Raw genomic sequence first — 16,091 nt, 5'->3', positions numbered from 1 at the left:
GACCACATAATCATAAAGGGAAGGGAAACGTGGTTCCCAACGTTCCCACATTGACAACACAACCCAGAAGACCCACCTCCAATTCTGTATCTTATAGCTCAAGGTCACGGAGTAGCTCTTCAGTTAAAGCCTACTGTCCAATTTCTAGTCACAAGCAAGGACAAAGAGCAAAGAGAAAGGGTTGAAAATAACAATTCCCAAGAGACTATGCTTTTGAAGAACTCTGCATAATAAAAAATCTCTGCAAATTGTTTGTTAAAAAAAAAAAAAAAAAGCAGTAAGTTCCCTCTGGCCAAAATACATAGATTCTCAGTAAGGCAGAAACTGTATAAGAGGTGATATCCAGTATCTGCCACATTAACTGAGTAAGAAAATCCCAACAAATATGAAAACCCCTTCAAGAATTAAAGAACAAAGAAATTAAAACTACTTACATAATAAAAACACACTTCAAATCCCCATGAGTCCAACAAGCTGTAAAGATAGAAGGTTTATTTATGGAAATGTAGGGAAGAAACACCACCTGCAAAATTTTGGATGACAGCTCACAGAATACTTGGAGAGCTAGTTCTCCCCTAACTGTTCATCTGTAAAAGAACTGGAGATACACGGCCCGTAGGTCCACTCTGATGAGGTCGTCACAAAGGCGGTACCATATTTACAGGCTGGGAAAGATTTCTCTCCTGGTGTGGATCTCCTGACACATGAGGCTTGAATTCATCGGCGGGAGAGTTTCCCGCATCCCCGAAGTAGTGTCTCTCGGTGGTGTGTATCCTCATGTGTCTTCTTAAGGACGAGGAACAACTGAAGGCTTTCCCACACTCCTTACATTCATAAGGTTTCTCTCCAGTGTGGACTCGCATATGTATTGGCAGAGACGAGGGCCATTTGAAGACTTTCCCACATTCCTTACACTCGTAGGGTTTCTCCGCAGTGTGTGTCCTCACGTGCTGCTGCAAGAGTTCAGGCCAGCTGAAAGCTTTGCCACACTGCTTGCATTCGTAGAGTTTCTCTGCAGTGTGCCTCCTCATATGTTTTTGTAAGGACAGGTGGCAAAAGAACGCTTTCCCACATAGCTTGCACTGATACGGTTTGTCTCCAGGATGCATTCTCACGTGTTCCCGAAAGCAAGCTGACAAGTTGAAGGCTTTCCCACACTGTTTGCATTCATAGGGTTTCTCCCTCATGTGTGTCCTCATGTGTCTTCTTAAGGATATGGGCCAGTTGAAAGTTTTCCCACACTGACTGCATTCGTAAGGTTTCTCTCCGGTGTGCACTCTCATGTGTCCTCGGAAGGACGAGGGATGGCTGAATGCTTTCCCACACTGGCTACATTCATAGGGTTTCTCTCCACCATGAGTCCTCTCATGTCTTCGGAAGGACTGGGGATAAATGAAGGTTTTCCCACATTGCTTGCATGCGTAGGGTTTCTCTCCGGTGTGAATCCTTTCGTGTCTCCGGAAGGACTGCAGGTAAATAAAGGTTTTCCCACACTGTTTACATTCATAGGGCTTCTCTCCCGTGTGCGTTATCATGTGCCTTCGAAATGCGGAGGAGTAACTGAAGGCTTCTCCACATTCCTTACATTTGTGGGGTGTTTCCCCCGTGTGTGAGATCATGTGCCTTCGAAACGTTGAGGAATAGCTGAAGGCTTCCCCACATTCCTTACACTTATAGGGCTTCTCTCCCGTGTGTGTTATCATGTGCCTTCGAAAAGTTGAGGAATAACTGAAAGCTTTCCCACATTCCTTACATTTATAGGGTTTCTCTCCTGTGTGAGTTCTCACATGACTGGTAAGACTGGAAAAGTCGATGAAGGCTTTCCCACACTGTTGACACTCATAAGTCTTCTCGGCAGTATGAATCCTTATGTGCCGGTTGAGGGACGAAGTACGAGGAAAGGTTTTTCCACATAATTTACATGCATAGGTTCTGTCTCCGTTGTGGGTCCTCACATGCATTCGCAGGTGTGACCGACAACTATAGGCCCGCCCGCACTCCGGACACTGATACGGTTTGTGCCCAGTGTGCACGGCGACGTGGCTCTTGAGGAAGGAATGATGCACAGAGACTTTTCTGTACGCACTAGACTCATACTCTTTCACTCCAGCAACAGCCTTCTGATATAGATTACCACTTGGAATCCGACTGGAGCCTTCCCCACACGGATCGTTACTTTCAGAGAGTTTCTCCACCACGTGATTTCTGTGAAGAATGAGAAGCAGGTTAACACCAACCGTTTGATTAATGATTTCTTGCTATTTACAAGTAAGTATTGGGATCACATTTTCATCAATTTCAGTGGATGTGTAGGCTTTCTACCCTACCTGATAAGGCAGAGTAAACAGGTATCGCGGAAAAGGATTCAACCATAGGAATTACGAAAACCGTGTTTCTTCAATGTGGCTTTTCCTCCTAATTGTTTTCAACTGAACTATGTTTTTAACCCTCAACATCAACATCGTATTTAAGGAAATCTTTCTCTACAAGTCCTGTGAGTAAACAGATTTGATCTAGGCTCCTGTAGGGGTTTCCTTTGCTTTTTCAATCTCATGACATACCGAGAACACACCCGGAACATCACTTTCTCTTGTGAGCACAACTCACCTCAGATGTCTCCCCTGCTTTGTGTGCTGATCTTCAGTGCTAAGTTCTTCCCAAATTTTCCCTAAAACAGAGGCCCAGGAATCATTTCTGGTGAACTCTGCTATTTTATGTTCCTTGGACAGTTTATTCCCATAAACATCCTGCTGAGAAACTGACCCACTGGCTTTAAATTGAGTGTCATCATCTGAAAGCAAAAAGGGAACAAGGTTTAAAGAGAGAAGGAACCTGTCTGTCAAAAGGGCACTGAGAAGGTTTAGCTGGGTCAGGACCTCCCCAATAGCAAGTACAAGGGGTCAAGGTGGTAAGCAATCTCATAAGCACAGAATTCTCACATGATTAAATAAACGTCACCAGGCTCCTTAATGACCCATGAAATCTATATTCACTGATGACACACAGGGAGCCATACAGATAGATTCTCCTTCTCACGCAGAAACTACCAGATCTAGCTCTCTGGTGGTTGTGACCCTGTCTGTCTTATGATTACTATACTCCCTTTCCACAGTCCAAATCTTTTTTTTTTTTTTTAAGATTTTATTTATGTGATAGAGACACAGCAAGAGGGGGAACACAAGCAGAGGGAATGGGAGAGGGAGAAGCAGGCCCCCCATAGAGCAGGGAGTGTGATGCGAGGGTTGAACCTAGGACCCTGGGATCATGACCTGAGCCGAAGGCAGACGCTTAAGGACTGAGCCACCCAGGAGCCCTTCCACAGTTCAAATCTTGAAAAAGGCTTGATGTGCACAAAATGCTTGTTCTCTAAGTGACTAAGTGAAGGAATGAGGTCATTCTTACCCACTGAGGCCAGGTTTTTCAAGTTTTCCAGCATCACCTCTCTGTAGAGCTTCCTCTGAGCAGAATCCAGCAACGCCCACTCCTCCAGGGTGAAGTCCACGGCCACATCCTCAAAGACCACTGAGTCCTACAATACCCAAGAGATGTGCAGAAGGAAAGTTGAGACTCACTGAGCAACCAGATTCGATTCACAGGGAATTCAGATAAGACTCTGTGGTCACCTAAAATCCACTCCATGACTCACTCACCGGATCTCTTTGTCCACACTCACGTCCTCACAAATTTAATAGCTCCACCACCCACGGAACCTATCTTTACACTTTTACAGCAACCAAATCAAGTCCCATTCTTCTTTAACCAAAGGTTTCAGACCACACTGAGAAATCACAGAAATGCTCTGCCCATGAAACTAAGGTTTGCATTTTAAGACCCATGGATCTCTTGTGACACAAACTACTTTGACTCCTTCCCTATTATGCATGACATCACTACGCGCCATGTCAAGCCCCAGGTCAAACCTAGGTGAGGTTTTATGAAATAAGCACAAACTGAAGGACTGGGAACTTTTCCTTCCATTAAACCCAAGAGGCTTAATGGGATCCACCTACAGCAGAGGCCGGCTAACTACATCATCTTACAGAAGTCCAGGCCATATGCAGACTGTTTCTGCTGGCTCAATGATAAAATTCCTTTGGAAGAAGTCTTGTTAATGTATTTGTGTAATACAGGAAAGGGATGGAAAGTTATTGAGAGGTCAGAGCTCAGTAAAGAGGACACAGATGTGAGCACTCCGATGCATGCATTCCCTACACTCCCAACTCTCTGTGCACCTGCCCTACACACATGTGTGCGCACACACACACATACACACACACACACACACAGCAAATGTAATACGAGGACAAAACCGGTCTTTCCACCAGAACCACGGAAGAGTATTCTTGCTCACCTTGAGGATAAGGTTAAAATTCCCACCCTGCAAAGGAGTTAACTGAAGTCAAAAATACCTGGCACTGAGTTTGCCCAAGATTATAAAATAATTAAGGATTAGGCAGTGCCTGCCCACGCAGGAGCCCCTCCCTCATATCACGTTCCAGCGAGAAGCCGCACCCCCCCCCATCATCCTGCAGGCCATACTCTCAATTTCTCTCCTTTCCGTGTCCCTCCCCTGTTGGGCACATGAGCATGTCAGCCCTCCCCCCTGCTCCCCGAAGAACACAGGAACCACTGAACTGCATTCTTTCTTTAAACACTGGTTGGGTTTTTTTGTTTGTTTAATTCCTTAACCCATGGACATCCATGAGCAGCCAATACTGTCATTCAACATTCTGATGCCCAAATCTACCTATTCAATGGAGTAGGAAATAGGAAAGTAGGAAATCCCAAGGAAACCCCTATCACTAGCCCAGGGACCAACGGGAGGTTCCCGAGTCGGCTGAACCATGCTCTGTGATCTATAGTGCTTCCTCCATGACTCCCCTCATCTACTGTCCAGACCGTGTGACCTCCCAGGCCTGAGCTCTATCCTTAGACAGGACTCCCGGCAAGGCTGGTATCTGGGAACGTGGATTTCAGGCTTCACAGCACCTTGACTGATATCACCAGTGTCTAAACCTCTGTGCCCATGACATTGTGAATACTGAACCTGCCTTCCTTCTGGAAGTGTGGAGCAGACGCCCCAGGCACCGCGTGTCTACTGAGCTCCCCCAGCAGACAACATTCCATGTGTTCCCATGACTCGTGGCTGGGTAACTCTGGGTGACTCCGCCAGCAAAGAACTCTTAAAAACTGACGCTTGGTTTCCCTTGGGGCTTTCTCCATATCCTTGTTCCCTTGTGCATCATTTTATGGTAACAAATCACAGCCATGAATAAAACTAAATCATGGGGATCTGACCAACAGGACACAAGGGTGGTCTTGGAGACACCGATCACAGCTGGCATCGGAGGTGGAATTTGCTAGAACATCCCGACTTGCTGCAATATAGCAAAAGCACTGTTTGGGAAGAGGAGGGGGACCAGGGAGGAGATGGCGGAGATCTGGTGCCCCAGGGGGTAGAAGTCACCTTTTGGGGGGGAAAGGGGCAAGCGGCCGAGCCGCTGTCTGTTGTGAAGCAAGAACTGACACGAGGTAAAAATGGCGGAAACAGACCCAGGAGGCCTGGCGCTGGATCCACCGGCTGCTTCCGGCCATGCTCTCTGAGCAAGAGAAGAGAAAGCACAGCTTTGGTGAGGTCTTTGGTTTTTGTTCATTCCTCCAGGCAGGAAGGGGCCCCCCAAGTTACCAAGGTAAATGACGGATGAGCAAAAAACATATATATTCATATATATATACATATATGAAAAGTTTGCACTGCGTTGGGAGAAAAAGAGTTAAATCAGTTTCTAGAGCTGGAGCAAAACCTGGGGTAAAGCAAGGGCCTAGCGGGCAGGGATCCTCTACCCTTTCTTCTCCCTGGTTGCCGCCGGGCTGCCACGCCCTCCCGTAGGCATCCGAGCCGGGATCCTCCTTGGCAGCTGAGATGTCATCCCCGTAAATGCTGATTTAACCCCAGGGCCTCACGGTGGCTTCAACTGTGTCTCCCGAAAAGGTCTCCCTCGGGACCTGTGAATGTGGCCTTTCTTGGAAGAAGGATCTCTGCGTGTGTAACCAAGTGAGGACGAGGCCCTTGGGATAGGCCCCAACCCAAGCCGCCTGGCGGCCTTCTCAGAAAACGCCGCGTGAGGCCGGAGACACGCAGGGAAGGCGGCCACGCAGAGGGGCTGCAGAGATGGGAGACGCAGGCATGAACAGAGGCCGGGAGCCACTGAACCTTTGAGCCCCAAGGCGCAGGCGCACAGTCCTCCTGCCACCTTGATTTCGGACGTCTCGCTTCCCAAACTCTGAGAGCAAGTTTTTAAGCCACGCTGTGTACGGCAGTGTGTTACGGGAACCGTACAAAACGAACACAGGCTTTAATGAACTTGTGATTAGAACAAAGGGGAAGGGGATTTTTTTTTCCCCTTAAAATGGTTCTCCTTTGTGGCCATCGTACCTGCGCGTAGATAAAAGCTGGCACAGTTGTACGTGTGTGATTTCGTAAATGCCAGAGGGACCATCCCGTGGGTAGAGAGAAAAGGTACTGACAGGACCTGGCCTGCTTGCTTGGTGCCACCGGTACAGGGGGTGGTATTTAAACTCGAAGCCTTAGAAACAAGCTGAGGTCTCTGCAGCAAATGACTTATTTATTCATTCATTCATTCATTTATTTATTTATTTTTAACGGAGTTTTTACCTCCTGGAGGTTCAAAACAGGAAGGAAACATGAAGAGACAAGCAACCTCCACCCGGAGACACACTCTGGGAACTTTCAGAGCAAGTCTTCAGCTCATCCAAGAGCAATTGTGAAACCCCATTTCTGCTGACCATCGGACTGACGACTGCCCAGCTGTGGCTCGTGTGGACGCCGACCCGGGACAGCAGGGGCTTGGAACACAACTCGGAACACAACTTTCTGACCGTGCGGTGTCTGGGCTTTGCTGCTGCTAAGAAAGGCCCCAGTGATCCAGGGAGTGCTGATCCCCAACTGCCTGAACTTGACGGTAAGCTCACGCCCCCCGGGGCCCACCGTGGGCTGCCTCCGCCTCTGCGCACACCGTACTGACCCGGACGGGACTCTGACTCTGGGAAGACGGCGGAGTTAGGACACTTGGTTGAGGTCCTAGGTGATGAAAACGTCGGGGTGGTCCAGCTGGGTCTCTCACAGTGGCCAGTGAGGAGGGGCTCGTTCCCCGATGAGACCATCCGAAATCGAGCCCTTCGGTCTGCTTCCTTCTGCGAACGTCACCCAGATGCCATCCACACTGGCGAGGTGGGCCGAGTGACGTGGGCACCAAGAGGTCTGACCCTGACCGCCACAGGCATTCCCTCCGAGTGAGGACCAGACTGAATTACTTAAAACCGGCCACCGTGGGGGCCTGCTGACCGGGCTGCCTCACGCACATCCCACCAAGACACCCTCTTACCCGCGGGAGACGCTCGGGTTGGATACAACCTCCAACCAGAGCTGTGCCCTATGGGAACAGACACCAGTGAAATACAGAAACTGTGACAACGCGGCCCCCTAACATTCTAAGACCTTTACCTTTCTGGTTAATGGGATTTATTGGATGGGGCAAGTCCAGGACCCCTTTAACTGTACAATCAAAATCAATACCTAGCTTGGTCTCACCCAGCTACAAAGGGCACTACAGGTGATGATGTTGCTGTAAGGTCCAAAGGCACAGCACTGTTCAGAAGTGACACCTGAACAGGCCTGGGTCCTTATCCTTACGAGGTCCCCCTTCCAAGGTTGGCCTTTGGCTGGTTCACAGGGACGTGGGTTTGGGGAGGCTTCCCACCACGCTGCTAGGTGAGGCCCCTTGTGTCTTTTTCTGCAAACCATGTCTTTTTTTTTTTTTTTTTTAAGATTTTATTTATTTATTTGACAGAGAGAAATTACAAGTACACTGAGAGGCAGGCAGAGAGAGAGAGAGAGAGAAGGAAGCAGGCTCCCCGCTGAGCAGAGAGCCCGATGCGGGACTCGATCCCAGGACCTTGAGATCATGACCTGAGCCGAAGGCAGCGGCTCAACCCACTGAGCCACCCAGGCGCCCTGCAAACCATGTCTTGTGCTGAAGACCAGCTTTCCTTCTGGGAGTCTGGAACCCTGGGCCGTGCTGCGCAGAGGGGCTTTTCGGGACCAGCCCCCATTAAAAGACCTGCTAACTGAGTATCTCAGTAGCTTCCCTGTAGAACACTGCCCACGTGCCGTTGGGCCCGGCTGCCGGGAGAACTCTGCAGAGCCTGTGTGATGCCACCGGAGTGGACCCTTGGGAGCTCTGCCCCTGGTCTCCGCAGGACATTTCCCGTCTCCTGACTGTGCCCTGTACCCTCGTGCTGTCATAATCAGAGCCGTGAACACAACTCCGTGCTGGGTCCCAGAGTCCTCCTAATGCACCTGTGAACTGAAAGGTGTTCAAGACTGTTGAACTGTTCATTCGACTGTTTGAGACCGGATGTTTCTGTGCCCCCCAAAGTCATGTTAAATGCTAACTTCAATGTGACGGGCCTGGGAGGTGGGGCCTCTGGGGGGGGGGGGATCAGGCCACGAGGGTGCAGCGCTCAGGAATGGGACGAGTGCCCTCACGAGGGCGCCCTCGCTCCGCCCGCCACAGGAAGGCACAGTGAGTTGCCTGCCCTGAGCCAGGAGGAAGGGCCTCACCAGACACCAAATCAGCAGCATTTTTGTTCTAGCAACCCCCACAGACGGAGGAGACAGGGAAGCACAACACACCCAGCTCAAAACCATCAAATACTTGATCACAATATTAATTTTTTAAATGTGCATTGAGGGGGCGCCGGGGTGGCTCCGTCATAAGTGTCTACCTTCGGCTCAGGTCATGGTCTGGGGATCGAGCCCCGCACCAGGCTCCCTGCTCAGCGGGGAACCTGCCTCCCCCCACCCCTCCTGCCGCTCTGCCTGCTTGTGCTGCCAAATAAATAAGTAAAATCTATATTAAAAATGCGCACTGAGAACCCAAAATATGCAAGACTTTGCAAAAAAGCTTTGCGCACATTCGTTTATGTGTGCCTAGGGATGCTGCAAAGCAGATACGCACACCGGTTCAGAGCAGAGGGAACGCAGAACACAGTCCTCGAACACCCGCACTTGGACCCACACCTTACGGTGGTTTTGCTATTGTGACAGCATCCCCCGCGGTGGTAAGAAGAGACGCGGCCGTCTGCAGGGCAGTGTGGACAGCCCTCGTCCACTTACACCCTCGCGCTCCTGCTCCCAGCAAAGCCGAGTCTCACCCAGGACTGCTCTGTTTGAGGGTCTGACTTCTAGCTCTTTCGTGGGCCAAAACGCATTCAGGCTGCAGGTCACACAGGTCCTCCTACGGGCACTGAACACAACAAAGATTCTGAACCCTGTGGATTTAAATTCTTGGAGGAAAATGATCAATAAGGAAATCAAACATAAGTACTATGAAAGATGTGCCCCAGTAAAGGCACCAGGGGGTCTGTTATATACCTACGTGTGTGTTTTGTGCGTTTATCCATCTGTGTTGTTGCAAACACAGACACAAACAAGTGACCCACTGCAGGGCCGAGTATAGGAGAGCAGAAAGTAGCTGTGTAGGTCGCACTGCAAATGGGTGCTTAAGTGCTCAGAAACACACGTGAGTGCACACATGTAACAACACACCCGCGTGCAGGGAAGTGCACAGGCAGAACTACAAACACGCAGATCAGCCCCTCTGGACTCCACATGCCGGCTACCTCCAGAGAGGGACGGGCCCTGCCCTGGGCATCACGTCAAGTGGGGTTTCTGGTGTGAAAGGTCTGCATCCAGGGTCGGATTTCATCTCACGGAGGATTGCTTTGCAAGGTGTCAACCGTACCAAGGTCATAAGCATGTTCCTGTGCTGACGCTTTATTATAAAATAAAAAACACTGAAATCAATTTATATGATTAACCTGTAATCATCCTAAGAGTTGCCAAAAACATGTTTTATAAAATTCAACAGTTATACACAAAAGATCTTCCCGTCGGGAAATGATGGTAACACACATAACACACATAACTGACAAAGGAAAACCAAGAAAAGAAGGTTGAACACAGAACAAAGACTGTATAAATGATACGAAGCTCACGGTTTCCCCGAAAATAATTCGGGAGAAATCAGGTTTGCCCAGCATGTCAGTGTTAGACGATGTTATCCTAGAGATCCGATCAGCACCAGCAGGAAATAACGAAGACACAGTACCAGAAACGGAAACACCTGCCCTGGTGCCTAATTCTGAAAACTGTATATACAGGATGTCACAGAGTAGATCTTTAGTAAGAATTCAGGATAAAACGTTAGGATAAACCCAATTATATTACTAAATCTTTTAAAATAAATTTTTATTTCAATTTATTCTACATAAATTGAAAAAAAAATTAATAAATAATTTATTTATTTGACTGAGAGCGCACAAGCCGGGGGAGAGGCAGAGGGAGAGGGAGAAGCGGACTCCGCGCAGAGCAAGGGGCCGATGCGGGGCTCTGAGCGCAGGACCCTGGGGGCGCAAGCCAAAGGCAGACGCTTCCCCGACTGAGCCACCAGACCCCCTTCCTCACCTCATTCACAGCCACAGGAAGTTGGGAAACCGTTTTCAAGAAGCTCACGCGTTCCACGGTACAACCCAAACCCCATCAGGATTAAGTACGTAAAATGAAGGCTACAGAGGGACCGGACGGAAACCCCTGCAAACAGCGAGGCGACGCGCGCAAGGAAAACGCAGAGAAGATGCACCGTCTTGGGGGGGGGGGGCGACTGTCACTGAGACACTCGGCCTTCCAGAAAACTGCTCCCCGGCCACCGGCCAGTGCAGCGCCGCCTGAAGCCCGGGGTCGCCGAGGACAGCGGACCGGGCTGCCCGACGTCACGAGGCCCCACGTCGCGGCGGCGAACACACTGGCGATTCGGCCACCGACGGCCACCCCCGCCCCACCCCGCCGCCCCCCCCCCCGGCTCTGACCACCCAGGACCGACCCCGCGCGCTCGGGGCAAGGGTCCACTCGCCCGCGGCCGCGCCGGGAGGGACGCGCGCTCTCCGGGTCGTCCTCGTCCCCAGCGGGCTTCCCCGGGCGCCCCGGGTCGCACGCGCCGCTCCGGGGGGACTGGCCCGCAAACTCGCTCCGCGCGGGGACGCTGTGAAAACGCCTCACAACCGGCATTCAAGACCTTTCCTCCGTTTCGGAAACCCGCGCCGCCGCGGACGGCCACGTCCGCCCGCGCTCCGCTCGCTAGACGCCGCGCCCCCGAGGCCGCGCTCAGGGAGCTTCTCGAGGGGGCGCGGCCGGACGCGCGTCCGCGGGGTCTCCGGTCCGCGGGGTCTCCCGTCCGCGGGGTCTCCGGTCCGCGGGGTCTCCCGTCCGCGGGGTCTCGCCCCGGCGCCCCCGGACCAAGGGCGCCGCCCACCCCCCGCGCCGGCCGCGCAGGAGGCCGCCAGAGCCCTGGGCGCAGCGTCCCGCCGGACTCTTGATTCCGGGAGCGAGAACCGGGGTCCCCTGGGGCCGAGGGCCTGCGAGCGGGTCCCCCGAGCCCAGGGCCCTGCAGGTCTCGGCGCGCTCCTCGCCCGTCCCCACGCCCCGAGGCTCGCGGAGGAGCCGGCCCGGGACTGAGTCCCCGAGGCCCCAGCCGAGGGCGGAGGCTGGGGTCGGGACCCCCGGGGGCGGGGACCCCCGGGCCCGCGGCCGCAGGAAGCCGGTTCTGGCCGGTGCGAGCCAGACCCTCCCGGTCTCGGCCCGGGCCGCGCTCACTCACCATCTCCCGCCCGGCTCCGAGCCTCCGGGCGTCCTTCCCCCGGGCCGGGCAGGTGAGAGCGGCGCGCCCGGGACACCTGGGGCCGCGCGGAGCAGGTGCGCTGGGGCGCCCTGGCGGGCCCAGAGCCACGTCCACGCGGCCGCCAGCGCGCCCGCCCCCGCGCCTGATTGGACAGTGCTCGGGGACCTCCCTCTCCCCGGACCTCTGACTGGATAGTTTTCCGAGACCCGCCTCTGGGGCCCCTGATTGGGCAGGGGTCCGGATCCAAGCCCCTGATTGGCTAGCTCTCCGGGCACCACCCAGGAGCCCCGGATTGTTCTCCGAGAACTGCCCCTGTCGCTCTGATTGGACAGTTCTCTAAGACCACGCCTCTGCGCCTGAGGGACAGGCCGCCCGGACACACACGGCTGACCCGCCCCTCCGGACGCGCGCTCCCCGCGGACCCCCTTCCCGGCGCGGCGGGTCCGGCGTCTCCCCGCCTCTCGGCGCTCAGCCCGCGTCCTTCTGCTGGGCCGGGCGGTCCCGACTCAGTGTCCCCGCGGAGCGCCCCTTGTCGGAGCCGGGACGAGAACGGACGGGACCGGAAGGCCTGGGGTCGGGGTCACCGTGGCCCCGCGCTCTTTGTTGAAGAACAAAGACCCGCCACGGTGACGTCACCGCGCGGGGGCCGCGGCGACCTTTGACCCGGAGGCCCCGCCCCTGCCCGACCCCCCGCTGGAGGTCGCTAACCCGGTCCGCGGCCCCGGGCCCGGTAGGGTTGGGGCGGAGCAGCCCTGAAGTCCGCGGGGGCGTCTCTGCGGGGCGGACCGGGTCTGCTGCGCCCCGGGGCTTTGCAGTGTGCGGTGCCCGGTGCCCCGAAGGCCGCGGATTCCTGTTTCCGCGGAGAAACGGCGACGTGGTTTGTGGGACGCCTTGGGACGGCCCTGAAAACCCCGAATCCCCTCCACGGGGGCGGCCGGACAGCCGAGGCGCTCGGGCCGCTCGCGCCGCGCCCACATTCCGGCGCCTCTTCCTTCACGAACAGTGTTTTTGGAAAGATTTATGGAATGAATTTAATAAACTCGAAAATAATGATGATCTACTTTTTTGCTTAATATGGATTAGTAACGAATACTAAGCTTCCAGAAACCACTAGATTCAGAAGTCTGCCCTAGGCCTGGGGCCGGGATCGGACCTCCAGCTCCGGTCCGCCTGCCGCGTGTTCAGACAAACGTCCCGTAAGCAGCTCTCACGGAGGCCGTGCGGGCCGCGGGGGCTCAGGTCATGATCCCAGGGTCCTGGGATCGAGCCCCGCATCCGGTTCTCTGCTCAGCAGGGAGCCTGCTTCCCCATCTCCGCCTGCCTCTCTGCCTGCTTGTGATCTCTGTCATAAATAAAGAAAACCTTTTTTAAAAAATAAATAAAATCTTTTAAAAAAAAATAAAGGACACGTCATTTCATTTATTAAGGTGAAAAATGAAGCTGGTCTGTGAATTCTTGCAAAATGTTCACTGCAGCCAGAGAAAAGGGAAGAAACTACAGTAGCCCCCAGGGAAAGAAGTGTGAGTCAAGGTAGGGTGTGATTCACAGACTGAGGTCTCAAAGCTGCCAGCAGTGACAGGGACAAGAAGGGGCAAGACCCCGTCTCCCTCGGGCAGCCTCTTCCGTGTGCAGGTTCTGCTGTCAGGGGAGTCTACACAGCAGACCCGGTTCGCAGGATTTCCAACCCACTTCCACCCCACGTCATAGAGCAAAGTGGGAAGGTGTGGCCGGCGGCATGAGGCATTCTAACCGTGCCCAGGCCCTAATCACGGGGACTGGAATACGTCACCTCCTGTGGCAAAAGCGACTTTGCAAAGTGATTAACGCTCCACGGTGAGGGTGACCTGGGTTCCCGGGGGTCCCAGGGTCCTCACAAGGGCCTCACAAGACGGAGGCAGAGGGCGGGAGTCCTGAGAGATGAGCAGACCCCGTGCTCCTGGCAGGGAGGACAGAGGGGGAATGGTGAGGACAAGGAGTTTGAGTGGCTTCCAGAGACCAGAAAGTTAAGGGAACACATTCTCCATTAGGCTCTCTGAAAAGAACATAGCCTCGCCAGCACTTTGGTTTTGGACCTCTGACCTCCAGAACTTTTAAAGAAATCGGCTGTTTTAAGTCACTGAATGTGTAATTTGATAGAGCCGTGGCAGGAAGCTCACACGGTGGGTCCGAACCGGAGGCAAACGGCTCTGGTCGCGCACCAAGAACGCCTGTCGCCAACCTCATTTTTCCTGAGACCGTGCTCAACTTTCCAGGCGCTCCTTCAACCCAACTCTGCTCCCACAACCCACCCTGCATGGAGTGACCCCGCAGGTTTTCGGAGAACATCGTCTTGGCGTTTGAAATGTAGCACTTTGTAGACAGATAATATTCTGGCGAGATGTTCGGCCCACATAAGCATCCTTCTGTGAAACGTCAGGAGGCCTGGTGTTCTGCATTCCTCCCAAGAGCATGTGTTAGTGAGAATCCCAACCCCGGGAGAAGGGGAGGGGTGGAAACTGTCCTGCAACATCTCCACAGAACATGCAGTGAGGAACTTTCTGAACACTCTTGTATCTACCGCTAAACAGTACTAAATCCCACCAGCTTTCTCAGACCACAGCACGGTGAAAGCAGAAACCGAGTAAAGATGGTGAAATCTACAGGAAGCCCACAGAAAACAGTGCACTCCGTGGTGAAAGACTGGACGCTTTTCCCTACCATCTGGAGCAAAGCAAGGACGTCTGTTCTCAACACTCCTGTTCAGCCCTGTACTAAAGCACTGAGCCAGTGCAATCAGACAAGAAAAAGAATTTGTTTTTAAGAAGATGGAGAAGGGTATTGAAATACCCAAAAGTTTAAAAAAAACATATACTCTCTCTCAAAATACTTTTGAGTCAGAGAAATCAAAACGAGCATTGTAAATATGTTTTTAAGTAGGCTCCACGCCCAACGTGGGGCTTGAACTCACGACTCTGAGATCAAGAGTTGCACGCTCTACTGACCGAGCCGGTCAGAGACCCTTGTACATATGTATATTATTAAATACATGAAAACAAAGCTGAGCGTCAGCCTCTGGTTAAATCACTGCCCTTGGGTGCCCCAGACTCACATCTCCAACCAAGTGTCAGGTTCTCAGAAGGCCCTGGGGTTGGTCCCTCTCGTATCCTCTGTCACAGCAGCATCCTGTCTAAGTCCCCCAGAGCACTACCAAAATCCGTAATGATTTAAGTAGCGTGTGTAGTTAGCTGTTTCATGCGCATCCGGCTCCTCGCTCCATCCCGGGCCTGGCTACACAGTGAGCCAGGCTCACTGCAAAATAAAAACGTAGCAGAGGAGGGGATCCTCTGTTCGAAGTTATTAAGACTATCACGGCGGACACAGCAGAGTATCCAACCAACTGCAGAACCTTTCTGAGAGACACACTGGGCGACTGCATGTGTGACAACCCACGAGGCCACCCCACCTCCACCCTACGGGGGCATATGGGCAGGAGGGCAGACCCCTCATCTTTCTTACGCACGGCCGCCTGGCACACGGAGGTCAGGTTCTCTCCAAATAATTGTTGGAAGCAGCGAGAGATCGAGACCGAAAAACAGTGCACCCGGGACACCCCCTCCACCGGTCCTCAGAATGGGAGGAAAGTGAGACGCTGCCCCAGATGACACACCGTGCCCCAGCACACGTTCCGCGTCCGGCTAAGACCGTCCACAGATCCCTTCGAGAAACACCCATCGGCCCAGTAGGCTCTACCCGGATTCCAGATGAGGGATCTCCACCGTGGAGAAAGACAACACCACCACTGTGATCGGGTTTCACATAGCTGGAACCCGACCACCCTCCCCAGCTCCCCAGAGAGGGAAGATTCAGAGGGAAGTCAGGGGGCTCCCAGGGTAGAGTTTAGAAAACACAGCCCCCCGCGCCCCTGCGCCCAAATGGGGCACACGCCTTGCCCAGTTGTTCAGGCTCAGATCCTGGCTCTGCCACATTCCCGTCGTCTGACTTTGGACAAGTTACCTTATTTCTGTTTCTCCTTCTATCACGTAGGGACATGAACAGCTCCCATCTCACGGCCTTGCTCAGATTAAACGAGGAGCCACGTGTAAGAGCTGGATGAGGCTGGAAACAGAGCAAGCAAGCGACCAGTGAACGTTGACACCGACGCACACCAGAGCTCGTGGTCCCCACTCCGGCAGGTCCGCCTCACGGCGGGGACCGCTCCCAGGCCACCCCAGGCTGCTCCACTTCCCCGTCCCAGGACCTACTGCACTGCATCCGCCCCATCGTGGCGGCCACGGTCCTCCCTGACGGGGCAAAGAAACTTGACATCCCTCGGGGTCGTCTGATTTCTACTGA

At 53.4% G+C, this 16,091-nt stretch overlaps 1 protein-coding gene across 2 annotated transcripts; it reads right to left on the bottom strand.

The window, feature by feature from the left end:
• Positions 1–475: 475 nt before the first annotated feature.
• On the bottom strand, positions 476–11,880 carry LOC131823257 (zinc finger protein 555-like). 2 transcript variants are annotated; one of them, XM_059159373.1, is made up of 4 exons: positions 11,739–11,880; positions 3,403–3,529; positions 2,608–2,791; positions 476–2,205 (listed from the first exon to the last, which is right to left on the bottom strand). In XM_059159373.1, the coding sequence occupies exons 1-4, from the start codon at positions 11,739–11,741 to the stop codon at positions 639–641; spliced, it is 1,881 nt and encodes a 626-aa protein (XP_059015356.1). In that variant the 5' UTR covers positions 11,742–11,880; the 3' UTR covers positions 476–638. The 2 variants fall into 2 exon arrangements, with proteins under 2 accessions (XP_059015356.1, XP_059015357.1); XM_059159374.1 differs by having other exon boundaries at positions 2,608–2,668.
• Positions 11,881–16,091: the final 4,211 nt, after the last annotated feature.

This window comes from Mustela lutreola, chromosome 2, assembly GCF_030435805.1.
Source record: "Mustela lutreola isolate mMusLut2 chromosome 2, mMusLut2.pri, whole genome shotgun sequence".
In the NCBI taxonomy this organism is placed as follows: Eukaryota; Metazoa; Chordata; class Mammalia; order Carnivora; family Mustelidae; genus Mustela; species Mustela lutreola.
The sequence above is the reverse complement of the archived record's forward strand: the minus strand, read 5'-3'. Positions and strand labels throughout refer to the sequence as shown.